The 27,060-nt window shown below is 40.5% G+C and overlaps 1 protein-coding gene across 1 annotated transcript in view; it reads right to left on the bottom strand.

Moving 5' to 3' along the window:
- Window positions 1–538: 538 nt before the first annotated feature.
- Window positions 539–27,060, bottom strand: part of lrp5 (low density lipoprotein receptor-related protein 5) — a 73,823-nt gene continuing 47,301 nt past the window's right edge. Inside the window, exons 8-23 of the mRNA XM_006642470.3 lie at window positions 26,662–26,878; window positions 26,156–26,445; window positions 25,274–25,500; window positions 23,904–24,088; window positions 22,514–22,837; window positions 19,764–19,960; window positions 18,743–18,954; window positions 16,504–16,694; window positions 13,485–13,694; window positions 13,216–13,341; window positions 10,973–11,209; window positions 10,663–10,773; window positions 9,899–10,132; window positions 8,541–8,683; window positions 6,939–7,036; window positions 539–6,228 (exon numbers count right to left, since the gene is read on the bottom strand). Of these exons, the coding sequence (XP_006642533.3) occupies window positions 5,967–6,228; window positions 6,939–7,036; window positions 8,541–8,683; window positions 9,899–10,132; window positions 10,663–10,773; window positions 10,973–11,209; window positions 13,216–13,341; window positions 13,485–13,694; window positions 16,504–16,694; window positions 18,743–18,954; window positions 19,764–19,960; window positions 22,514–22,837; window positions 23,904–24,088; window positions 25,274–25,500; window positions 26,156–26,445; window positions 26,662–26,878 (3,264 nt within the window). The 3' untranslated portion in view covers window positions 539–5,966. The remainder of the gene's footprint in view (window positions 6,229–6,938; window positions 7,037–8,540; window positions 8,684–9,898; window positions 10,133–10,662; window positions 10,774–10,972; window positions 11,210–13,215; window positions 13,342–13,484; window positions 13,695–16,503; window positions 16,695–18,742; window positions 18,955–19,763; window positions 19,961–22,513; window positions 22,838–23,903; window positions 24,089–25,273; window positions 25,501–26,155; window positions 26,446–26,661; window positions 26,879–27,060) is intronic.

Raw genomic sequence — 27,060 nt, 5'->3', positions numbered from 1 at the left:
TCATCACTATTACCTAGTTTTGTTTATAAAGGAAAATCTTCTGCAAGAGGTAAAATGGGGAAATAATAGTCATGAAGAGAGTATTTCAGCAGAATAATTAGTCAGTGTATATTGCCGTAAAGGAATATCTTTTCAGAATAAAGATAACAGCATTTTAATTATCATAAAGAAATTATATTTGCCCACTTGGTCATGTTTTTCATATTAACTTCTTGAATTTGAGAAACCTATCTTCTATGTGATAATCGAATCTTACCTGTTTTTCTTTCACATTACGTTTTTTGAAAATGTTAAATTAATGGTGTTGTGGAGAATATTTATTTAGCACATGGACTTCTGCATTTCCTTAGCATAATAATAAGACTATTCATTTTGCACCTAAACAAGTGGTAAACAACAATTCTTAATTTAATTTTGTCTTTAATGAGTTCTAAATGAATATATTTTAAGGATTTGTAAATGAAAGTCTTTTATTTCTGCTATAACCACAGTTCAATTTCTATCAAAAAGGCATTCATTTTATAAATGTTGCGTGCAATTCCTTAAAATAGAACCTTTATTATATAAAAATTGCTATAATACAAAAGTTAACAAAAGTTGCAAGATTTTAATTTACAAGGCTTTATACATGAAATACAAGGCAAAGAAAAATCATACAAGAATCAAGCTAACTCTTGGTCATAACATGAAATCTACTAATGTTGCTTCAATGAGAGGTATATCTGGTGAAGATTTTAGAGTGATTGATGATGGCTTCACCATCTGCTTCACAGCAAGACACATAACTGTTAAAATGGAGGATGCAGTTTCAGGCTATGTTCTGCTAACAAAAATGGTACATAATTAAAAGATCTGATTGAACTATATTTAAAACTTGTATTGCTTTTTTCCCCAATCAAATACAGGTTAAGGAAAAAAGCAAAAAAATGTTTTTCCTTAATTAAGGAATTATAGAAACAAATACAAAAAACTTATGCTGTGGAAAAAAATGTATGATGATAACAAAGTGTCAGTAACTTAGAAATAATGAAACAGGTCTTTAGAAGACCCAGGTTCCATTGAATTTGGGAATAATAAGAACCATTGATTGATTTTTTTCACAAGGAGACACCCCAGTTTCGTGTTTTTTAAGTTCTTTAATTCACCAAATACCACTATCTTAATGAAGAGAGGGTTTGTCTTTCCTTTTTGACTATGAATCAGGATGGACAGAGCTACAGTATGTGTTTTGTATCTTCTTTGATTACAAACTGTTGACTGTTTGGTGTGTAATTTACTGGCACCCTTGCATGTCTAATCAATTAATTACAAATGTCAAAGAAAAAAATAGAATTTTTGAATGAGGGTTTTAAGCTGCCTGTGCTGCTTTTGCAGGCATTTACAGAAACACATTTCAACAGTTAACAAAATAATTCCAGTCTTGATAGATATATAGAATATTTGTATTTTTACTGGTAGTTTAAGGCAAAATAAAAAGTAATTTTATTACTCTTTATTACCGAAGAAGAAAAATGCATCTTCTGAGTTGGCAATTTAGGTTATTCTGATATTTAGAATATGCTTTTGTGAGAGGTATTGCAAAGAGCTTTTGTTTGGGTACACCATGTAATGGATGTCAAAATGTTCTTTATCATTTTGCAGTGTCATGGCCAGCAGTATTGTAAACATTACATAGCCTGCTTCTACACATAATCATCATACAGCCATCATGTGCATGTAGCTTTTAGAAAGGTTTAAAAATAAGTGCTTTATTTGGCAATAGTCAAGAGTTTGCTTGAATTTGCCAAACACATATTGATTTCAAGGCTCAACCACACTGTATTAAAAACATTGATAACATGCCATGCATTTCTGTACAGTATCATTGGTATGATTCAGACATTAAACAGTTTTAATTAGAATTTTTAGAAAACATTTTAAATGGATAAAATGAATAAAGTAATCACACAAACTATATAGAATTATTATATTCACATGAGATCTTTCTCCTCAGTTATTCTTTTAATTAAAACCATAATTTAATTTCCACTTTCTGTCTCTGTGCATTAAAAACTGATCTGGCTACATATTGTAACCCACCGCATTGTAAAATTGCTACTGCAATTAATAGTCACCATCCATGTGTAGATTTTTGGGATTCCAGTAAAGCATTCAAGAACTTGTTTTTTTTTATGATCACATCACAAATACATGAAGTTGACAGTAAAAAAAAATGATATGATAAGCCTGTCCAATACTGCCAACACATTTAAAGTCAGGCTAGAGAAAAGTGTATTTGTATGATTCCCAAACTGAAGAGCCAAAACATGTTTTAAGCACATGGCCTTACTGAGAACAAAGTTACGTAAGCTAACGTAAAAAAAATCTAAACCATTAAAAGACCTCTCTCATTCCCATACCTACAGGGTTCAATGCAAACTCTTTTTTTCTACAAAAGGGAAACATTTTTCTGCAGAATATGAAGACCTGACAATACAATAGCAACAAGACAATTCTATACAGTTTAACGATCCTTTCCACACAATATAATAGTTACTTTTTTTTTCTTTTGTCACCTCTATTGCCTTTCAACTGAAGCCCATCAAAATGAACCATGCAAGACAACACAGTGTGAAGCTTCACTGTATAGCTTTCAGCTTGGTAATCGTTGAGTAATGGAATTTTGATCAAAAGAGATGCATACAAAACTCTGCTACCTGAGAATTCCTATCCAGAATTCCCCTTTCAATGATAGATCAACACAGATTCTATCTGTACTTCATAACTAGGAATCCTATTGTACAATTATGTGCCAAAACTGGTTGACAGATAAAAAGCCATATGTTCCTTTTCAGCATTCAAAAAATTTGTTCAGCCAAACTGAACTTTCAAAAACTGCAACATTAAGAGGATTGTTTTCTCTGGAACAGCACACTTCATGACACCAGTTATTCTCAAACAGGAATACACTATGCGAGTCATATGAAAGAAGAGCTAAAATGCTGTAAAGTACATTTCAATTAAAGAAAAGAAACACTTCTAGATATGCTCCTGCTTAGGTTTAATTTGCAGGTATAAGAGGAAAACAGAATCCAAAACTGGGGGATAAGGTCTGAGTGATTTTTCTTTAGAAAATCTAAACAATATTTAGTTTTTTTGCCCCAAACTTATTGCGGACGGAAAACCAAGGATCTCTAAATACAGGACCCACATGCATAAATTACAATGGTGACAACAGAACCATATTTTCCCAAATGATCAAGGATGAGGACAAACAACACACATTTCTTAGGATTAAAAAGCAGATGTGGTGTTCAGCATACCTCACATTATTTTTATCAATTCAAATAGTTTTAAACGCAATGCTGTGTGCTTTCTCAAAATTTAAAGCCAGACCATGAAAGCAAAGGTAATGTGTTGAATATTCCATAAACATCACTTTAAAATTAGAACTTTTTTATAATATACATATATAAAATGCAGTACACACATAAAATAATGCTTATAATGCAATGTGCTATGGAAGGTTAATAACTTATTAAACTTTATGATTTATTCTTAACATTTGTATAATATTTACTGTTATAAAATCTGTACTGATAAAAGTGAGTTTTGACTTTGTCGGGTTTTTTTCAACGGATCTTTTTATATGTACATTAGCAGCAAACATACTGTTTTGGTAACTGAGCAGAATGAATAAAATGCTTAGGGACTTCAAAATAGTTCACAGAGAAGCACGAGAATGGCCTTGATCATATTCACACAAAATAATTAAAAATAACTTTGTAATTAAAATGTAATAATACATATTTACAATACTTCTGTTTGAAATGGTTTTGGTATGTGCAGAGTGAAGTGGCTCACCACACGTCCCCAGCGAGAATGCACAATGACAGAGAGAGCCCTTTTCAAGCACTTAGTCCCTGGGGTGACCTTGAACTTCAAATGACAACCACATAAAACTGTGGCAACTGTTAAAAATAATGTCTATGCATAATCAAGGCTCATGGTTCACAATTATCCAGGTTTTTACAGCAAATAATTACAATGCAGTGTATGGTTGACGTTTACTAGCGATATTGGGGTGGAAAATGATGGCCCTCTTATGAACCCTGCTACACCAAAACCCCCAATAACTGTCATCAAAGCAGTGACTGACCGGCAGGTCATCTAGCCGTAAGATATTACTGTTCAGAATAACCCGCAAACACGCGGTGCACTTTTGGAATGAAACACGGTGATCTTACCTTGGTCAGAACTCCCACTTTGGAGTGAAACTTCCACCTGTCCAAGCAACTACTTTTAACTTTGAAGTGCAGGAGTTTGAGAAGTCACATACAGTATCTCTTAGCCTTTCTAAAGGTAGTGATTATCCACAAACTGCCGAACAGCGCAGCCACATACAGTGACTCCATGAAGTGAGTTGATGACTATATGCAACCACAGACAATAGTATTAGCACCCTGTACCCTAAATGAACTTAATAAAATAGAACTCCCTCTTACTAGGATAAGTGTTTAACAAATGTATAAAATGATGAATAACTGTAGTTGAATGGTCTTATAAACATTTCTGAATAGTTTTGTAAATATCATTCCTAACACACTTGCAACATTAGCAAATACAGGATAGAACGGTGTTCTCTTGCACAAAGTTCTCTGTTGTTCATGCTTATGCATGAGCCTTTGAGGGTTTACAGAGAGATAGAGATACTGTAGGATATAAGAACATGAGATTATAATAGTTTTCCAAAAGGACTTTTACCATTGTTGCAATCACTGGGTCCATTTTATTCACTTGATTACGGAGTATCCAGTTCTTTCAAGGGTCTCATCCTGCTGTTTATTTTAATAACCAACACAAGGTTTGGGTTTCAATAACATTGGTGGGCAGCGTGTTCCAGACAGACACCTTATCATGCTTCTTATGCTGAGTCCTAGATGTGTTATCCCTTGATTTCCTCTTGTGACCCTTAATAAACTTGTAAAAACTCATTTTTTTCAGGTACCGAGACCCAATACATATGTCTGCAAAATGCTCCCTAAAATCCTCTACCATTTAAAAAAACATATAAAAAAGAATAAACTCAAATATTCAAGAGACCTTGCAATTTTCCTAACTTCAAAATGAGGTATACAGTATGCTCTATGGCTAAACATACCTTTACACCTAATACACAGGTGCAGGAGCTACTTACATGTAAATGGGCATTTAATGTCCAAAATAAAACCAGACGTATCCACCTACTGGCCCTGTCTAGTAGTAGTAGTACCTTCTGTAACTTGCAATGTCAAAATCAGAAACCTTGGAGCCATGCTATAAATATCTTTCAGAGGTACTTTGTCACTGTGCGAAAGAAGATGGTAGATTCCAGAGACTGTTTTGCCAGAGTAAAACACTTGAGCCTGTTGGAGGATAGAAGTTACTCGGATCTTATTGTGGGATTACAGTATGTGTGCAAAATAAGATACAAATTTCAGCCTGTAAAGAGTCATGGCCACTGTATTGAAATATAAAACACATTATTGAAAGTTTTCTATTTACACGTAAAAGATGTGTAGAAGCTTTAGTGTTGTCCAAATGATGGGAAAGAATGCTGGCATTTTCTTTCCTTATTTAAGAAAAATAACGTACAAAAAAAAAACAAAAAAAAGGACTTTCTCTCACATGGGCAACACACTCAGCCAAGTGCAATGGTGGCTTGCGCCACGGCCTTGGGGGACAGCTGGGGATGTTGTGAAGAAACAGAAACAGTTTTAAAAAAAAAGTTATAAATACACTTCTGCTGTGCAAAGATTTCACATGGCTTGACAGACTTCACTTTAGAAGTACTGTACACACACTTATCAAGTCCCCCCCTCCCCTCCAAATTGAACCCCGAACGCTCCCAAACAAACAACCATTAGTGAAAATTACTAAAATATAATTATCTGATTTGTTCATATTTAAAATTATTTACAGGTGTGCGGCGGGGGCTGTGCCCAGGGTCACGAGGAGTCAGTGCAGGGTGAAGGAGGGGGAGGGCACAGGTGGAAGTAGCTCCTCTCAGTGGAGGGCGAGGGGGGGCAGCTCTCCTCCGCTGACAGGTACTGGCTCCGGGGCGTGGGGGGGGGAGGGTAGGGGTCGGAGTCCGAGTTCAGGTCGATGTAGTATTTGTTGGTCTTCCAGCGGCTGGTGGTGTAGTCACTGTCGCACACGTCCGTGCTGCAGGGAGTCGTGGGTGGGGCTATGCCTCGCAGGAGATAGGGCCTGAGAACGAGTCAAGCCAACAAGAAGGAATCAAAGCCCGAGGACACGAGTATGGACACAGTCGAGCTGAAACTGGGGCTCCTGAGCGGCTCAAGCCGCTTCCCAGATTGCAGGCTACTGGGTCACGTCACTAATCAGCTGCCAAACGGAGAAGCACGCCTGGGAGAGCATCGCCAAGGTAGGATTATTATTAGCCAGCCTCTGGCTAAGAGGGCAGGGTGGGCCCTTTCAGCTTCCTGGCAAACAGTGGCTTGCCAGGAACCTGCAGGCCTGCAGTGACATCAGTGAGAGAGCTGCGGACCCCTCCAGTCAGTACAAACTCTCCTGTCAGGTGCGGTGGGGCAGTGTGTCAAGTGACCAACAGATCAGGAACAGAACAGGAACGGTAGAGGAAGACGGCAGCGTGTCGCCTACTCTTCTGGGCAGGAGAGGTAGCTGCTGGCGGATTTAAAAAAATAGATCGGCACTTCCAAATTTGAAAGACCGATAAAGTACACTTTCGTCATCTCTTTAAGATGCTCTATATAAAACTATGGCATACGACTTATAATAATTCAATTAATAAGGACGATGGCCTGCGATGGAATGGCAGCCCATCCAGGACGGACCCTACCTTGTGCCCGTTGCTTGCCAGGATAGGCCCTGGCTACTCCACGGCCCTGAACAGTGGTCAGAAAAGAGAAGGATGGAAATTGATGGTTCTTACGTACCTGTAAGACCTTGTTGTGGAGGGGCTGTTGGAGGAGTAAAATATTTCTGTGTTGTACAGAGAGCGGTCGGTCGCTGGTGATGGAGGTGGATTCAAAATCTAAGAGATCAAACCAACAGACAAGAAAAGGCGTTTATATCTGTGGGTTGGCAGGGGATAAAAGCTTGTGGTCTGCGGTATGCAGATGTGTATACATCTGTACACTGCAAGATACTGTACATCACCAAAATCTGAACAGGAAACGCTGAGTCAAGAATGGGAGCTGGTTCTAATTCCCAACTTCTCTCTGCTTACACAGTCAACACAGGGTCCAGAGTGGTTGCACTTTTTAAAATAAAATCAGAAGCTTTTCTTCTTTTTGATTATATTATGCATATAGACGTGTAGAAAACTTTGCAGTTTTTGTTTAACAAAAACACAAAATATTGCAGTTTTACACATATCTTGCTGTAACACTTCGCTCATAAATAGGAAAACTGGCTTGGACCCATGGTTAAAAAGTTGCCATTTTAGCTTATTACCTCACTAAGGCAAGTGAATCTCTTAATCTGGTATTTTCGGGAAATCTTCTAACTCTTCCTTTAATGTAGAGTTGAACTCACATGCCTGCTTAATTTGTTGCTGTGTTTCAAAACTGTAATCTGAAATGTTTTTAGGATACCACAGAAATTGCAGTTTCCTCTGCACAGTCTGATTTCCTTATGTTTAAATGTAAGTCCAAAAAGACAGTTTTCTCAGATCAAAAGATAAAAGTAAGCTTTCCGTTTCCAGCAGAGATTTTGTTTCTAAGTTTTAATTTATTGAAAAAATAAAGAGGTGTTGACTTATTGGATAACCATGTGCCCCAACATTAGTCTTGGCTTTATCCAAACAGAAAGTTTAGAAATATAAAATGCTCCCAGTTCCAATTTGGCAACTTACCCGCTTCATAAATTTATAAGGGATTGTAAATCTTCAAAACAAATCAGCCTACTCTTCAACAGATGCAAATAGATGATAGATAAATGAGCAGCTTCACAGAAGCAAGCTACTGAATGTTTCCAAAATACCACACTGGAAAATGATAATGAGTCATTAAAGAATTCCCTCAAAGGAGTGACAAAATGGTGCTGGTATAATTTACCTGCATGGATTAGAGTACACCATTTTCTTTTTCTAACGCACCAATAACTGAATGATGTGATTGTAAACACATTTATTTGGGAGCACTATACTGTTGGCCTAATTTGCTCTGAAAAAAAAACAAGGCACTACATCTTTAATATTATATAAAATGATGCGATTATAGGTTGTGAGTGCATCTGTGATAAGATGGGGAGAATAAAATTGAAACGAGTCACAAGCCGGCATATTCAAATCTTGAAGAAGCATCTCTCATGCATTTGCAAAGTCAAAACGTAACCCCAAACAGTAAAGATGCACTGCCTTTAAGATGCTTTCTTTTATGTCTTAACTTTGACACAAGAATGAAAATGTTTTAGGAACATACAATTATTTAAGTGCACCACTTAAAGTATGAACCCGGGCCCCTGATTCTCCCGATTGCCAGAACAGCACTTCTCTTCACGCCCCCTGTGTTGCGCTGTAGAAAGCCGTGAGGTACCTGAGGGTAGAAAGTCCCCTTCGTGCTGGCTGAGCTGCTGGAGGACGCCCCAGTCACGTGGTTCCTGTCATAGAGCGGAGCCCCGCTGCCACTGCTGCCCATCAGACTCATGGAGCTCCTCACGGACTTCCCGCAGGAGATTCCTGTGTGGGCAGTCACACACGGGCACACCGATGTCAGACGTTACACACACGCTGACGGTGGAGGGTTTACAGGAGAGAGGCAAAGCGCCTCGCTGTTGAGATCGTCCCAGCTCAGTGGCTTTAAGCATCTACTGTACACTGTGTTACCACTTCCATTCATTGGTGCCACCCACTAAGGTTGGCACCCTATTGTTTTAAATATACAACATACCCAGTTTCAGTTGTTTGCCCTTTGGGGTTGGCAGTTCATCAGTCAAGCTAACCCACATTAATCTGAGACAGCCCCTTGGGGCGTACCCACAATCTCATCTGATCTCCCTGTGACCATGCCAGTCATGAACCTTTAAAGCAGCAGTCAGATGGACACAGCTCCTCATGACTGCAGCCCCTTCTGCAGTGGGGCCAGGAGGGAGCAGTATGGCCGGGATCATGACTGGCATGATGTTTTGCAAGCTTTGCCCTATGAGTAGAAACTGTAAACCTTAAGTCCACGAGAAGCCTTGAACATGTTTCCCTCACATGACATCTGGCATAACAGATAATATACTGAAGGCATAATGATGACATAATAAACGACATACATTGAAGACAATTTGGAACATGGGTAACAGCTGTAACCTTCAGCAGCTTTCAGGCAGCAGAGGTGTGCAAAATCAAAGTACTGGTAGTACTGTGAGTTCAGTGCAAAAAAACAGTGGGGTGTAAGTATGAGGATTTGAGACACGTAGTTTAGGAGTCACCCTGGAAGATTTTAATCTGTGCTTCATGATTGAAGGACCCCAGTGTAATTTACAGACCAACTAAATCTTAAACAACATACATAGCATTTTCTTTTGAGAAAGAACATGTTGCCTTTTGAAAGCTAGATGAGACAGTATCTGAGGCAACGTTTTCCCTCGCTGATTTATCAGAACCCAGAATTAGCACTGGGTATTGCAAAGCATATGGAGTAAATTGTAACCTGGCGCAAAAGAAAAGGCTTTGAGATGTTTTCCTATCAGGCTTGGTAACAGATGTTTCAACATTCATCTCCTTCAATGCCTTAGCAGTTAAAAAAAATGTGCAGGACAAATGCCAGACCCTTTGTTATCTGACTTCAAGTATTTCACAGAATTAACGACTCCAGTGTTTGAAGAAATGGATAAGAAAGTAGAGAGAAGGGAATACGTACAAAGGGAAAAGTTGTGCCTGTAGCTGGCGAGTCGAAGTTCTTACCAGTAAAAGTACCATGCTGCGAACTTCCCGGTGCGATGAAATTGAGGGGAACGTGGGGAGTCCCGCTGATGTACTCAGTTGGAAAAGCTCCATTGGGGCCCTTGTAGCGGCGACAGACCACGCGCTGGCACACGAAGTACATCCCTCCCATAACAAAGACTGAGAGAATGATCCCAATGACTGGTCCGATGGTGCTGCTGTGGGCCTGAAGATCGCTTGGCGGGGAGTTATACTCTGCCAAAATAGATTGAGATATAGTGAGTACAGAATCATACACTGAAGACTGAAAAGTTAGTAAGCACAAGAGAAAGCAGGGAACTCAGCCGTTTTAAAAATGCATAATGCATTGAACCACGACATCTTACAAAACTGACTCTCCTCTGTTTCCACTGCTTTCCAGATGGCACGAATGAAGAGCTGAGTAAGGGGGACTTCATTTTAAAAAAGGTCTCTGAAAGATGACATGCTTCCACTGAACATCGAATGTCTGCATTGTTGTCGCCTGTTCAGGTTAAAAGGATTTTAACCACATTGTAAGTTGGTTGTGTGCTTTAAAAATACACAACACCCCTGAAGTCACCTCTACAGTAAGTGACATTTCAAACAATCTGATCTCAGATTTTTGTGTTCTTTCTTACTTAGGGCGGAGCAGTAAGAAATCAAGATCGTGTTAAGTACAGAGAATATACAAGTGAGTGATCTCAGACTCATGATATCATCCCCACAACGGCTCGATGCTCAGTCCTCAAAGGCCCATAACTCACCACAGAATAGCTCGTCGGAGTCATCGCTGCAGTCCGAAAAGGAATCGCACTGCTGCTTCTTCAGAATGCACTGGTTGGTTCTACAGCGGAACTGGTTTGGACGGCAGATAGCTGCAAGGGGAGGTAGCCGAGAGTTTATTTATGGCACCTCATATACATGTGTCACGTCCTTTTCGAACAAAAAAATACACACTTTCCACGAAAGGACGCGCAGACCGCAACTGGACAGGAAGTCGCCCTAGTCTCGGGCACTGGCGGGCAGAGAAAGAGAGGAGAAAGAGCGGGCAGGCGGGCGGGCGGTAGGGCGTACTGTCGCAGTCCTGCTCGTCGGAGCTGTCCGCGCAGTCCGCCTCTCCGTTGCAGCGTAGCCGGGCGTCGATGCACTGGCCCTTCTCGCACTGGAACTGGAAGGCGGAGCAGACGGGGCAGTCCTCCTCGTCACTGTTGTCGTCGCACTCGGCGAAGCCGTCGCAGCGCCAGTCCATGGGGATGCAGTCGATCTCGCCCGTCGCGCAGGTGAACTGCTCCGGCGAACAGGTGGGCGGCTCTGCCAGGCACACGGGATCAGAACATACGTTCATCAGTGTGCAATGTCCATTAAAGACCAAAAACAAACAAACAGGGGAGTCAAATGCCAATTTCATATGCAAAAGAATATGAATATTTATGTTTCCCTGTGATGGACAAACGTCCCATCCAGGGTGTACCCTGCCTTTGCCCATTGCTTGCCAAGGTTGGCTCAGGCTCCCTCGCGATCCTGAACTGATGGATGGAAATTATGATGGGATAGAAAACAGATGGAGGGATATTTTCATATCCTTCAAGGGTACAAAAGAAGGACAGTATGTGTGAGGCGCACTGGAGAAAGGTGTGATTAAAATGTGCATGGATCCCAAGGTGAAGGAATAGGTGTAAAGGCGAGGTGTCTGCCATCGAATCGAAAGGGACCCATTCCACTTTGAAAATTGACATTCTAAAATGTAATTCGTGATGGAACCCATCATCAATAAATCAAGTCCAACAGAATCATCACAAGCAAATAAGAGTCATTAAAAATAAGAATAACATTTACCAACATTCAATACAGAAAGCTTCTTTTCACAGCTGTTTACTCTGCCCTCAAATTACAGTGCAGGATGGTCAGTTTCCCAGCCCACTAGTGGGCTGGTCTTGCCCACTTCCTGTAACAAGGTGTGCCCTGTCCACGTGACCATTCAACACATGTTCATTGACGCGAACGTCCAGGAGAAGGAGAGCCTCTGTTTAAGATGGTTGTACTGAGCGTTTCTGTTTCTTGGTAATAATATTTCAAAACATGCCATATTTTTCTGTGATTTCAAGGATACCTTCCAGTCAGCAACTTTTGTGTTTTGACCTTTAATATACCACCACAAGACTTTTGTTGTTGACCACAACGTAGTGAAGAAATACTTATAATCTGTTGAAGCTTCATTTCTATTTAGGTATTTTTCTTCTTGGTGTACAAGAAGAAGAAAAAAACAGAATATTCTGGAAAATAACATTTAAACATTTGTATCTCCCTTTAGTCTAATATCCCTAGAATTCAGTCAAAAAGTACTATATTTGAGAACATATCATTGTGCTTTATATCAGGAGAGTTTTTCATTGATAAAACCTGAAAAGTGGGGGTCACAGCTATACTGTTCTTTCTGGTGATTTGTTTACAGGGCCTCCCCCTGGAGTTTGGTAGGGCACACAGCGCAGTATTTGGTCCTGTATATACATGTAATACAATTTAATCCTGTGTATATTACCTTCCAGTGCACTTGTGCGGCTTTGTTGTCTGTAGACACAAGCAGTTTCCCAAGTAACATCTATATGCAAATTGCTTATCTACATATCTCCCTAACATGTGGTAACAATGGACGTAACCCAGCCATGAGGCCCTCAGAGTCTCACACCCAAATAAAGAGTCAGGATTTCATTTGAAACATGTCATATGGTTTTGAGGAACTAAATCAAGCATGTGTACACATTTCTTATAAGTGTTATCATTTGTGTTTTTTATTTAAATAAGTAAACCACAATCTCTCAGACTCCCCTGAAACAAAAGACACATTATTTTCCACAAGAGGGAGCTGAAACATTTGCAGCTATCTGTGTTAGAGTCCCTCCACAGTAACAGTGCTTGTTCCTTGGTTACAAGTGCCAAAGCAGATTTAACCCTTGAATGTGCCCCCACAAAGCTAAATGATAAATAAATGAAAGATAATAAAAATTCCTGATAATGAATAGCATGTTGATAAAGACAAGAACATATAGTAAGTAGGAGCTTATTATATTAAAATAAGCATAATGATTTGTGATGCGTTTTAAGGGCATTCACGTGTCTGCTTGACTGGGTGTGTTGAAATTTGCAGGGCTGACAGCTGAGAGAGTACAGACTTTCTGGACCCAAGACCTTATTGGAAGGTTGAGGGGGCGGCAAATTTTATCCAAGAATTGTCTCGGGGAAGTAAGCTCATTACAGCATTTTAAAACTAGGAGTTCAAAATCGTTGCCCTAAAACTTTGCAGGGGGATCTCTGCGTACCTCCACAGGTGAGCAGGTTCTGCAGCAGGACAAGGTGGACTGGACAGGAGCAGCGAGGAGTCCCATCTCCCTTAGCGATGCAGATGTGAGAGCAGCCTCCGTTGTCACGGGAACAAGGGTGTGATGCTGGAGGAAGCACCAACAATTAGCATTTAGCGGCAGATTCTCCCCCGGGGAGAGACACAAACATAACAGAGACCTAGATGAAACAGCCTCTGCAGGTGTTTCTCAATTTGTAAGGCGGAAAAAAGACAAGAGCGAGAACCTACCAAACTCTGTGGCGTCCATGTCTTCCACAGCGTGGATGCTGGTGAGGTGGAAGATCCTGCCCTGGATTCGTGTCCTCTTCTCCCCAGTGAGCTTGTCCACTCGCTCAATCATCTGCTGCTGCCGGTCAATCCAGTACAGGTGCTCTCCAAGCACAGTCAGCCCCATGGGCTGCAGAATGTTGGAGTCCTGCAGGGTGATGCGGTTTGCTCCTGTTTTAAAGAGCAACAGGAGATGCATATAAGCAAGTTGCAATTGCACATTATACTTAACACGGGCATAGCTCTAGATCACTTGTAGAGGAAGGTACAACTACAAAATTGCAGCGAAGAAGCACATGCAAAGTTTGTAATAAAAAATGCTTCCCCTTTTATTCAGTGGAAGTGTCTACGCTGGAGGAAAAAAGAAATGGCACTGGAATGCTTCCTTATGTCATTACGAGCAAAATCCCCTTAATTGGAGAAGCCTTTTGGTAAAACTTTCTGAAGAAGTCTGTATTGGGCCTCAACATTTCATAATTTCACATTTTTTCCAGTTATATCACAATCTGAGAAGCAGTCTGTGCATGTGCAGCACATGGTTCTCTTTCCTTGTTTCTGTTTAAATTGATCTGCCACAATATCAGCTTTGATCTTAAGGCTAGAAAATGTTGTTCAAAGCTGCCTTTTGCAACTGAAGTAAAAATGGGAAGGTCCTCATTTATCCAGGGGCCATAAAACAAGCTAGTCATACCAGTGGTTACTTTATCACACTTTCTGCAACTCACTGATTGTGATATGATAATTACACTTCTATTAATCATTATAACCTGTAACCTTCTGGGGGATTTCTCTGTGTGCCAATTGGTCTATGTTGTCAGAGAAGATAAGGAGGCCCTTTGGGATGGCCCAGAAGAAGACTGACACTTCCTCAGAGCCTGAGTGTAAAGATCATGTTCCCTGTCCACATTTTTTTCCTTGTTATATGCCTCCACAAATGTTTATGTGTTGTACAGTTAGCTTTGATGAAGTCACTTCATTTTTCAAGGTTCTCCCAGCAGTCAAGTCCAAGGTGCACAAAGAACCTTTTCCTCGGCAGAGATTTAGAGAGATTTCTTATTTACAGGAAATGCTAGCGATGAAATGTCTATGTACTGTAGGTCTCAGGGACAACTGGCAAGCCGGATCTCTTCAATATCACCATTGTTTTAGGAATCTCCGATGACGCTAAATTATTTGCAAATGACGTGTCACCTGATTTACAGCAGGAAAAGGCAACTGTAAAACAAAAATGAAAGTCAACTATGATCTGCTGATTGATCAGTGGACTGTATTTAAGGTGTGCTCATCAGGCTGAAGACATCAAACCTTTGTACTGCCTCTGGAGTATACCTAGTTGTCTGGCACCTGCCAAATTACAATAAAGATGAAATGACAGCCTCTTTTGAAGTCCCCTGTAATCATTTCATCCCCACCTAAAACTGTCTTCTCAAGCAGACGTAGTTCCCTCTTGTCTACACAGACAAACCCTCCTACATATATCACTTCAATCAACACTGGGTGCCCTAGAAAAGTATCTGTGATGCATTACTTATCAGTGCAATCGTAAGAAGTACCCAAAATTACAAAGCCTCCTGGTCTCTAGGCTGCACAATTTCGAAGAAAAAAAAAAACCCATCAAGCTTAGTTACAATTGTTGACATATTTTAACTCATATAGCTTTGGTCATGAATCAGCTCGGGGATAAAGAAGATCAAATCACATATCGCTTCCACTGAAACCTGGGAAGAGTAAGAAACACTTGGATTTTGCCATGTTTCTGGAATTGGATCATAAAGTTGCAGGTATTACAACTGCAGGCAGTCCTTCACTGACAGCAGAGTGGACGGAGTGTGCTTTGATGGAGCAAATTCTGAAAGTGCGATGCAATCTTCAGATCTTAACTCTCAACAGAGATTATGTCCTCTTTGATGTTGTCAGGTGACTTTATGTATGTGGATATAAAAATCCATATTTTAAAACAATTGTAACAGTGGTCAGCTGTGTTAAGTACGTAGTGTGTGTGTTCAACATCACAGTGTTATGCAAACATTTAATCTATTAAGAAGTGTAAAGGTATTTGTTTTTTGGTGTCTACTGATATAAAACATACCTCTACAACATCAAACTTTAATTTATAGAGAACCTTTCATACCAAGAATCTCAAACGATTGTATTGTACAAAAGAATGTTCTTAGATGCCACCTCATACAGGGTACAGTCACATGATATAACCAATGTATTATAACTTACAGTCTTTGGCACAGAAGGCTTACTTGGTATTTTACAAATAGAGGAAAGGGAGCAGTAGATAACAGTTTACTGGAAAGAATTAATGGAAAAGTAAGGCATGTCAGTTCTGCTAGCAGCTCTGGGTCCCTGGACCTGCAGAGATGCAGTATCCTCGCAAGACATTCAAGAAACTTCAAAAGATCAAGTTTCTGTGACTAGATCAAAGACGGCGATTTCTTTGGTAAAGGCCAGATATCTTCCATGTTATGGATGCATTATCTCAGGGCACTTTAGCCCAACTTTCATCATGAATGTTCAAGGGAGCTAATCAGATGGAGAAAAGGAAAAGGGTAGGGCAGAAAAAGACTAATTACCAAGCCAGGGCTATGTCATCCCACCACAACACTTTCACAGCCACAAATCTGACTACTGCTCTTCACATCCATTTGGCTCCAGGGCCAGTATATTCTGTATAAAAGCTTCTTCAATGTGAAAGTAGAACAATTCAAATTACACTATTAGAAAACTCTCAAGTCCAAAACCCCACTTACACTTTATTTTTTAAAGAAAAGTCAAACTTCTATCCTGTCATACCCTCCAATACTGTACATTCTGAAGTGGACAGAAAGGGGAGAGGTCTTCATGAGTTAGATCTTGGAAAGGTTTTTAAAAAAAAACATAGTTTTTACTTTTCAGGATTCTTGTCAAAACAACCCACACGCTCCTCAGCGGTCCTGTGCCACAGCCCCACTGTGTTAACCCATGCACTCACCAGACAGGTCGCTGCTCTCAATGCGTTTCAGATCAGCGTCCACCCAGAAGAGCTTCCCCAGCTTGTTGTCAACGGCCAGGGCGACGGGTCGGATCAGTCCGGTGGTGAAGAGGCCCTCGCGCTCAGTGCCGTCCAGGGAAGCACGCTCGATTTTTGCGGACCTCTCCTGCATGTTGGTGAAGTACATGTACCTGGGGGTCCACAGTACGGCAATTGTTAAGACCAAGAAAATTGCACTGGACCAAAACGTAGCCCTTGATTTCAGTGTAATTGCTTTCTGCTCTGTAAAATAAAGGAGGCAAGATTTTGGAGAGAAGCACAGTGGCGCTGTGGTTGACCGTGCTGCCTCGCAGGGCTTCCTGGGGCACTGTCTGGGTGGAGTTTGTATGATCTCCCTCGTATCCGTTTGGGTTTCCTGCGGGTATTCTGATTTCCTCCAACAGTCCAAAGATGGCCCAAAGGAAATAAAGAGGATGTAACCTTTGATATTGACGTTCTCATGGAGAGATGGGATTGACTACAAATGAAAATGACAAAGGGCCTGCAGCCAGGCAGCTTGCTCAGATTGTCATGGCTGGTAAACGCAGGGTTACTGAAACATTCAGCTGTGCGTCTCGAGAAACAACTGCAGGACTGCACGTGCTCATTAAGTAGAGGTGTTTTTCAGTTTGTTTTGATAGATGTCACATTAATCTTACGATGCGCAGCTGGTGAGCTCCAAAAAGAGCAGCTGGTTTTGTGGTATTTGCGAGTTTAAAAATAAGAAAAAACCTGCAATCATCTGCTTGCAATTTAGCGCTGCCCCTTTATAAACATCATAATCAACGAGTCAAGGCTGTATTTTATTTTCCTTCAATATCTGACGCAAAGTCCCCACAAATTAGACAAAGGATTTTGGCTATTAAAAAAGCTAGAAAAACTGTCTTTCCAATTAGAAAACATATCCTTACTACAGAAAAAAAAAACATCAGCTAACAAATTCACCCTGACATCTATGCTTCTTCTTTTTTCAAGTTCTCTTTGAGGACATTTATGTTCTCTTTATCCTACACTATAACCCTTCATTTTAATCAACAAATCTCCATTCACTAAGCTTTAGTAGTGTATATATATATAGTGATACACATACTCAAGGGAATTCCACACACCCTGCCTGGATTTAAGTAAATGAAAAAATAAGCACTTCTCAATGAGATACATGTCTTACTTCAAAGGCACACTCTCCGAAGCAAGTAGGAAAACAGCATGTTCGCAATTGCGTTACTGTATCTGAAAAACACACCACCTTCGTCGTAATTGCATCTGCTTCTCCTGCCTGCCTTGTGAATGCTTTGTTTTGTTTTATAGTACACACTTGCTTGTTCATTTCTCCTTTGCCTCCGATATTATGCCAAAGGTCAATGGCTACCACACCCAAGCATATCCAGGAATGCTATAAATAGGGAACTTGTGCTAACCGTGATGGCAGTGACACTAACAATGGGCAGGCAATTACAGAGCAGACAACCAAACCCCTGACCACACTCAACCACATGGAAAAAAAATCATATGTCCATCTGTTGAACACATGGATATGGAAACTGCTCAAGCGGATTTCAGAATATTCTAGTGCTTACACAGGGAGTGGTTCATTTACCTCTGAAACACACTAAACAGTATCTCCTGTGTCAAAAAGTAAATACAGTACCACATCACAAATGACCAATCATAAGCCAATTACTCTTCTTAAAAGTGCCACATTAAGTAAAGTTACCCGTTTTAAAAATAAAAACGTACAAATAAATATTCACCGCACAATCAAATCCGCAGATGTCCTCCTCTAACAGCACACTGCACAACATCTCCCTCCCTCGTTTGTCATCCATTTTTCCTCTTCTTGAGAGTCCTCCATCACTCAGGACTGTCACTCTTCATGCTCTTTATAACGCTTCTTCATTGTGAATTTAATTTGAGTGAAGCTACTATACTTGAAGGATTATATCTGGGCGGTTCCATTCTTTATCCACAGGTACATTTGTCTTCCTCTTACTTTGCAAACATTTCGCTGTCTGCTACAGATGACTACCAAATAAATGATGATGCTGGATCCAACCGTGCAACTTCACTCAATGCAGGAGTAACTGTATTATCATCTTCTGAAGTATATCCAGGCCCCAAACTCCAAGTTGATTTCAGACTCAGCTGCCAGCTCCACTGAGAAGATGTAACACAGTATAACAAATGCCCATGGCAGCCTTACCCTCTCTCTGCGTTGACCACAATAGCGCGAGGCCGGTCCTGCTCGCCTCTCAGCACCACGCCAATAGATTTGCCATCAAGCCGGTGAACATTGATGGTGTTGGTGGCCTCGCACGTCCAGTACACCGTCCGGCTGAACACATCGATGCTGAGGTCATGAGGCTGCTTGTCGGGGTTCTGAAGGTGGCCGGAGGAAGACACCACCACAAAAGCCTAGAAGAAGCAGAAGGACAGAGGAGCTGTATGAAAATGGAAGGACGCTGATGAAAACCATATTTTTATAAACTGCCGTCTGAGAAGAAAACCCCTGGGGGTCGCCTTGCTGTTGCTGGCCATTTCTTCAACTCAGATTAGTTCTTGAAAGATTTTGCATAAGCACTTTGATCGTTTTCTGCTAGTAGGTGAAGATTGTGGTGAGATGTACTGTATATCAGTAACAGAGGCACTCTTAGTTTATTATCCAATGTAAAGTCCTCATGTCACAATCGCTTGTTATCCCTGAGTGTTGTTTTCCTAATTGGTCAAATGTAACCAAATACATAACAAAGGGAGAGAGAGTTGAGCAGATCCTTCACTCCACAGGGTGATCTAGCTCAAATTATAAAAAAAAAACTTTTCCACTGTTGTTAAGTTAACAACAATTAAAGTAATATAAAAGATATAATTATATCCACCCTTTTTTCTAACCATTTCACCCCATTCCGGTGAATTTCAGCAAGCAAATGGACACAAGGCACAGCAGGGCAAACACACACACATACTCACACCAGAGGCAATTTGCCCAGAGACCAGCATGTCTGTGGACTGTGGAAGGAAACTGGAGCAAGCAGAGGAAACACATACAAACACAGGGTGAACACATACACTCTACACAGATAGCATCCTCAGTCAGGAATTGAACCCAGGGCCCCACAGCTGCAAAGCAGCACTGCTAACCACTGTCCTAGCATGCTGCCCAAGAAGCAATACCCTAGTCCAACTTTAGCATGTAATAAATGCTGTGATTATATTTCAGTGGCTACCTGTGAGCCATCATCCATTGCTCTCTTGATGTTTTGTCGTCCATCCACCCAGTAAATGAGCTTGTCCACAGGGTCGTAGCTGATAGCTCGGACGTTCCTCAGCACGTGAATGGGCAGGATGATGTCCGGGCTCTGCTCTCCCAGCACCATCCTACTGATAGCGGCTTTCTGACTGAACAGGAGGAAGCTAGAAGGAGCTGCAAAATGTTGGGGAGCATTAATTGAGGAAGTCAACATGTCTAAAACAAAATGATATAAATGACTGTACTATTGTTTCCGAGACCCAGAACAGCGTACTGGGATGGATTAACTGGATTTAAATCTTTTTAGCCAGGAACAGAAATTATTAGAGGGGGATTTTATTCAGGTTTGCAAATCCTGAAGACAGGTGACTGCGGCAATACAAGGGAACATCTTCAGGACAAGCAAACAAGACTCGGGGGATGCAAATTCAAATTCAGTTTAGTTACAGTCAGGACAGAGATATATTTGTCCCACAGAACATCTGTGTGATTCCAGGTGTGTAGTAAATGCTTTGATGACATTTAAGTGGCTACCTAATCACTCATCCATAAACTCTAGATACCTGTTGTTGAATTAGACTATTAAGGTATTAGTAATCTTTGCAGCAAAGATGGTTCATACTATAATTGCTTCATCTAATTTATAATTAGACCTTTCTAAATGTACTCAAATTATCTAACAGTGAACTCTTAGAAACTAATCATCCAGTCACTAAACAGCTGTGGATTGGGGATCCTATGAGGCAGTAAAGACCACATTCAGAAAACTGGCAAGTATTAGATATCCTGTAATCTGAACAGTAATAAAAAGTCATCGGTTTTCCATTTATTCGTGTAGAAATGCCCTGATTATATCTCAGGGAGGTTTTGAGAGAAAAGTGTGCTGCACTACTTATTTCAATATTTGATTACTATTTGCATTGCATACTATTTGCATTGTAATTAGGGGTTCATTATAATATAGATTTTAGTATCATGAAAGACCATGTAACCTAAATCCTGAATACAAATTCTATGCTCCATACATGTTCATCATAAACTACTGCAGGTGTCTTTGGACCCAATAAGTCTCCCATATCTGCCTTTATAAAAGGCCAAACCTTCATATCCAACATTTTCATTTGGATTTAATCAAAGACTTGTATATTTCTTTTTTACTTGTTTTGAGAGAAAGAGAACTTCTTTTGATGATACAAACTGTAATCCTCTTATAATACTCAATCAAAGAGCATTACAGAGTAAAGACAGGTATGCATTAGGGCAGAAAAGGGCCTTAATCCTCAGCCAAAAAAAAGTCCTTGAGCAATCCCCAATATTAAATGCTTTGCTTATGTTCAATACATATGAAGCGCAGATCCAAAAATCAGCGGTTTCTGAGTTCTCCACCCCTGTGTTCCATTTGCCTAGTGCTCGATGTGGCCAGGAGCCAGAAGGCCTGGATTTGATATAGCCAGTCCACCTAGACATGGCTGGAATGCAGATTGTTATGAAACGCAGTGACTCACAGACTTTTAGACAAAACATGCTGTGCATTGCTTCTCAACAACAGAAAACTATGAGGATAGCAGTCTCAGGGAAACATTAAATTAGAAAGTGTTCGGCAATACACATTCATGGTCAGGGTTTAAATCACCAGTCCTCCTCCTTCCTCTATCTTCATTGAAATGATATTTGTATATTCACTTTCAGCTCTTCTAGGCATGCCATTTCCACCTCACAGCAGCTTTGCATTAACCAGTTTCTCCAGCATCTTAATTTCCCCTATGGCAGCATCATAATGGCAGCTGAAAGAAACAGGTTTGGGCCCTGAGGTGGCACTCGGAAGGAGTGATCTGACTGGCTCTAGTAACCAGTTTTAGTTTGGGGTTATTAAGAAGCATTTTGAAAAGGTTAGAGCCCTGTTTGATGTGGTATTTTTAATCTGTTTGTAAATTTACACACACATTGAATGGTTTATCTAAATACACTGTACTGCAAAATTATTGTTGAACATTTTGCATTTTTAGTTTTAATAAAGTTTGATCTAAATGTTCTTACAAGGCCAGTTTTGTTTCCTTAGATGATTTTAAAATGTTCCAATATTATGTTTAACTTAGTATTTAACGTGGTACTACTTTATGTACAGTTTCCACTCTGGACTTAACAAAAGGCAAAAAGCGGAAAAGCAGATGAAGTAAGTCTCTGGAATAGTATCTTCACAAGCTTTCTGAGAGTGCCTTGAAGATACCTGAGCATTTTATGAGGAAAAGGTAACCCTCCCCAGAGTGGCACTAGGTACATCAATTTTGGAAGCTGCAAAACGTTTTCTTTTTAGATACTACTAGTAATTTCATTCTTAAATCCCATTTTTCACTTAACAGCCAGATGAGCAATTCTCAAAACTGTAAGCAGGGAGAAGGGTGGTAAGATTCACCAGGGAAGTGAGCAGATCACTCCTTCCGAGAGCCACCTCAGGGCCCAAACCTGTTTCTTTCAGCTGCCATGATGATGCTGCCATAGGGGAAATTAAGATGCTGGAGAAACTGGTTAATGCAAAGCTGCTGTGAGGTGGAAATGACATGCCTAGAAGAGCTGAAAGTGAATATACAAATATCATTTCAATGGTACATACTAATGTACCCTTAGTAATAGTCAGACAAAACGTAGAACAGGTAAATGCGAGACACAAAGTGGAAACAGACATCTAGGCAGAAGAATAAGAGAAACTGGGGAAAAAGAAAAACTTACAGCTACAGTTTTTGCCATTGGCATCCAGAGTGTAATGGGAAGCACATCTACACTTATATCCCTCAGGTACGGCCAAACAGAGGTGGGCACACTGCCCGTTATTCTGCACACATTCATTCCAGCCATCCTGGCGCGAGGAGTGGAACACTAAAATATCCATAACGTATTCCAGATGGCCCTGGATCTCGGTCCGGTTCTGCCCGTTACTCTTGTCCGCTCTCTGGATGCTCTGCAGGGTCCAGTCAGTCCAGTAGATGAAGTCACGGTACTGGGTCAGCCCGAACGGGTGGGACAGATCATCTGCTATGATTTCTCTTTCCTGCCCTGTGTGAATCCAAGAGAAAGCACACTGCAGTATTCCCATGGTCACTGACATTATGATCAGCCCCTTAGAAACACAGAATCTAAATGCCAAATACATTTATCGCTCTTATGACTTAAGCAGACTTATTTTAAGGACGCAGAAAGGAGTTTGAGAGGCATGAACCACCTCATCTCTCCCTGTAGAGGCAAAGGGCTTATTTCAAGTCTATCAAGGTTTTTTTTTGCTCTGCCTCATCCTTAACACTACAGCACATTACTCTTTAAAATTTTCCCTATTCCAGCTTGGGAAAAAATGAAACACTGTGTGCTTTCTGAAGCAGACCCTCCTTTCTAACAATGTTAAATTTGCAGCACAGAATAGTGTATAGAGCTCATAACCCATTATGAGAAGACTGCGGGTTCAAGTCTCAGCTGCTGACATTGCTTTGGTATGCTTGAATAACTTGCTCCAGTCCTCTCAGCTGTATAAACAGGTACCAGCATTGTATCTTGGCTTGTACTAAAGGTTTATTTAATACTGCGGAAATAGGCACTGGCTTAAATGAATAGAAACTGTGAAAAAAAACAATGATTTTTTTTGTTATATTTGAATGTTGCTGCATAATGGTTTCATGATCCCTTTATAACTGCTACACAATACATTATAATCTCATGCATAATGCATTATAAGACATTATAATCCCATATGTAATGCTTTATAGGAACATTCTCAAATGATATAATGTGCATAAGAGGTCATGTCTTTCATTTTAGCATCTCCTCATACCAAGAACTATAAAATATGCTAAAACAAATGTCATGACCTCTTACACACACGTTATTTCATTTGTGCATGTCCCTTCAAAGCATGATGAATGTCATTATACTGTAGTATCTTGTGTAGCAGTTATGAAAGGATTATGAAGCTCTTAAGCAAAAGCATTCAAATGAAGCCTCACAAGTGTTTTTCGGCTGTTTTCCTAAGCAGAAACAAGGTGAACCTGTGAAATTTCCGTTGATACTGTTTTGCCAGTGAAGGGGTGACTGAAGACAAGAGATGGGTTGGGAACTTAGGAGGAGATCTTACCAAGCATGTTTGAGGACTCAATCATGCAGGTGTCCAGGTCTGTCCAGTAGAGCCTCTGATCCACATAGTCGATTGTGAGACCGTTGCCTCGGCCTAGTTTATCCACCAGAGTAACAATGTTGGTTCCATCCATGTGTGCTCTCACTATTCGTGGTTTCCCGCCCCATTCTGTCCAGTACATGTAGCTTAAAAAGAGAAAAGATATTATAAGTAGTTCAGGTGGGTGGCTGCGTCACCATGCGTAGGCTGCAAAGGAACAAGTAATAGGTTTATTCCATGCTGAAAGGAGAAGCAAGAAAACAAGTAGACTTAGACTTAAAATATATTATGATTACTGAGTAAAACGCCTGCTAATAATAACCCAATCGAAAGGACAAGACAAACCAAAAGCTCTGATTTACAGAAATCAGTGTTTACTGAAAGCTACTGTTGTTTTTTTCATTTAAGTTGTCACAAGAGTTTGCAACCTCTAAGTCTGAACAACACATTAATGTGAATTCTAGTCTCAAACACAATTAAATATCCCTTGAATAACAAACTTTCCGATAAGCGATTCAAAGATTGTCCAAGACATTACTTAATCTCAGTCTTACAATGACACACAATTCAATTACATGTTCACACAAGAAATTTAAAATACAAGGAACATGAATGTTAAAGTGAGGTCATTGTTCCATAGTTCTTTAAAATGTCTTTATTTAGTCATGACATCAAAATAGTCTACCTTTAGTCTCTGTAGATGAGATTGAGAAGGTTGCAAAGTCAACAAAAAACAGATGCACAAACACAAAAATACCAGGAAAAGTAAAGCTTGAAGCCCAAAATTAAATGAAAACTTTTTTTTTCAAATACAAGACTAAATGTTTTTTTTTAATGAGCAAATTATATTTGTACTTAAGCACCTGCCAGGACGCAAGCTTTAAAAATGTGACAAAAAAGGTCTTTATATAGTTTATAAAAATGAGATTTTAGCTTTTTTTGTTGAAATATTACTTTAATTGTTGTTAACTTAACAACAGTGAAAAAGTTTTTTTTTCTAATTTGAGCTAGATCACCCTGTGGAGTGAAGGATCTGCTCAACTCTCTCTCCCTTTGTTATGCATTTGGTTACATTTGACCAATTAGGAAAACAACATTCAGGGATAACAAGCGATTGTGACATGAGGACTTTACATTGGATAATAAACTAAGAGTGCCTCTATTACTGATATACAGTACATATCACCACAATCTTCACCCACTGGCAGAAAACGATCAAAGTGCTTATGCAAAATCTTTCAAGAACTAATCTGAGTTGAAGAAATGGCCAGCAACAGCAAGGCGACCCCCAGGGGTTTTCTTCTCAGACGGCAGTGGTTTAAGCCTCTTACCCTTTGGCAGGGTCGAGCGCTAGGGAGCGGGGGTTGTCCAGGTCTTTACACACCAAGACCTGGCGGTACTGTCCATCCAGGCGCGCCACTTCAATCCGGTTCGTCCCGGTATCGGCCCAGTACAGGTTTTTCCCCATCCAGTCTACTGCCATGCCCTCCGGATAGTCCAGCCCAAACTCGATGATGTGCTCCACGGAGCTGCCGTTCATGAAGGCTCGGCTTATGGTCTGCGCAGAGAGACAGAGAGACTCAGTGACGAACAAGCTTGGAAACCGAACATTCGGTACAGAAGAGACACTGCAGGGGCTGTACAGAGTTTGTACAGTATGTTCTTCCCATGTTTGCATGGGCTTCCTCCGGATGCTCTGGTTTTGTTCCACAGTCCAAAGACATACTGGCAGGTGAACTGGCTTCTGGGGAAATTGGCCCTGGTGTGAATGTGTGTGTCCGTGTCTGCATGTGGCGTGCAATGGATGGTGTCCAGAAAAGAATTAGAGACCTGGAAATTCATACAGAATTATTTTTCTGAATAAACCATTGTTTTTCCTAAGTATACTGCATGTCTTTCCCAAAACTGTCAGATACGACAAATACTTAACAGGGCTCAGATGCAGAACAATAGCTTTTATAGAAATGGGTTCAGAAAGTACTTTATAATTCTGCTAAATTGTTCCTCTCTAAATACCTATGGAACATTGTAAATATTCTACACTTCACGGACATCTTAGTTTAGTTTCATTTTTAGTTGGAGTTTGCTTAATCACCACCTTTCTCAAATCAAAACATAAATCAATATACACTTCAACCATTTGGACCCAAAGCAAGCATCCACCTTATTTTTATTTTACTTTCTGTAGCTACAAGATAACAGAGGCCAATTACCTTCATACTGACATCAGTCCAGTAGATTCTATTGTCAGAGACGTCAAAGTCCAAGGCAGAAGCCTCCTTCACCCCTGTCAGAGGAATTGCCACGTCGTTATTAGTGGTACCCAGAGATATCCTGCGTATGTCCGCCCGGGTGGTGAAGAGTAGGAAGGCTTCTGGCACAATGCAAGTTTTCATGTCATTCAGTAGCTCCAAGCCCATGGGACAGGCACACCTCAGGCCCTGAGGCCTATAGAAACACAGGTGGCTGCAGCCTCCATTGTTTTCTGTGCATGAATTAGTTCCTGTGGAAGAAAGGAAGAGCTTGTGTTGTGCTTCATTATAATCTCATTAATCGGGAAAACAATGAAAACTGAAATCCAGAGGTCAAAGGAGACTTTTGGCTAGCCGGTGTCTGAGTGCTGATCACTTCTTCCTTCCCCTCCCAATTTAAAATTGACGATGTAAGCTTTTTGTGAGGAATATTTGATATTTGCCGATAAGATTAAAGTCGACCGTACCAAATGCCTCGGTCACTCTGGTTGCCTTCAAGCCCATGAGATCTGGCAGCTGGTCGATGATGATCTCCCGGGTGGCTTTGGTCTTGTGCACTCGCTCGATGCTCCTCCTTTGCCAGTCTGTCCAGTAGATATAATCGCCCAGCAGTGTGAAGCCAAAAATGTGGGGAAGCTTGTCTTCCAGCAGGGTTTTCCTCTCTGTCCCATCAATGTTGATGACCTGTGGCAAGGAAGGAACAAGACAGTATTACCCAACTACCGTATCCTTGGGCCCTCAGCGACATGTTGAAAACACAGTTTGACGAAAGGAAATGACAAGAGCTTCCGTAAACTGACAGGGTTGTCTTATAGACATTTTTTTTTTGTTTCCTTTGCAGGAAGAACGAACTACAGCCCGGCATA

The sequence above is a fragment of the Lepisosteus oculatus genome, chromosome 21, assembly GCF_040954835.1.
Source record: "Lepisosteus oculatus isolate fLepOcu1 chromosome 21, fLepOcu1.hap2, whole genome shotgun sequence".
NCBI lineage: Eukaryota > Metazoa > Chordata > Actinopteri > Semionotiformes > Lepisosteidae > Lepisosteus > Lepisosteus oculatus.
Note: the sequence above shows the minus strand (reverse complement) of the source record. Positions and strands in the feature narration are given on the sequence as shown.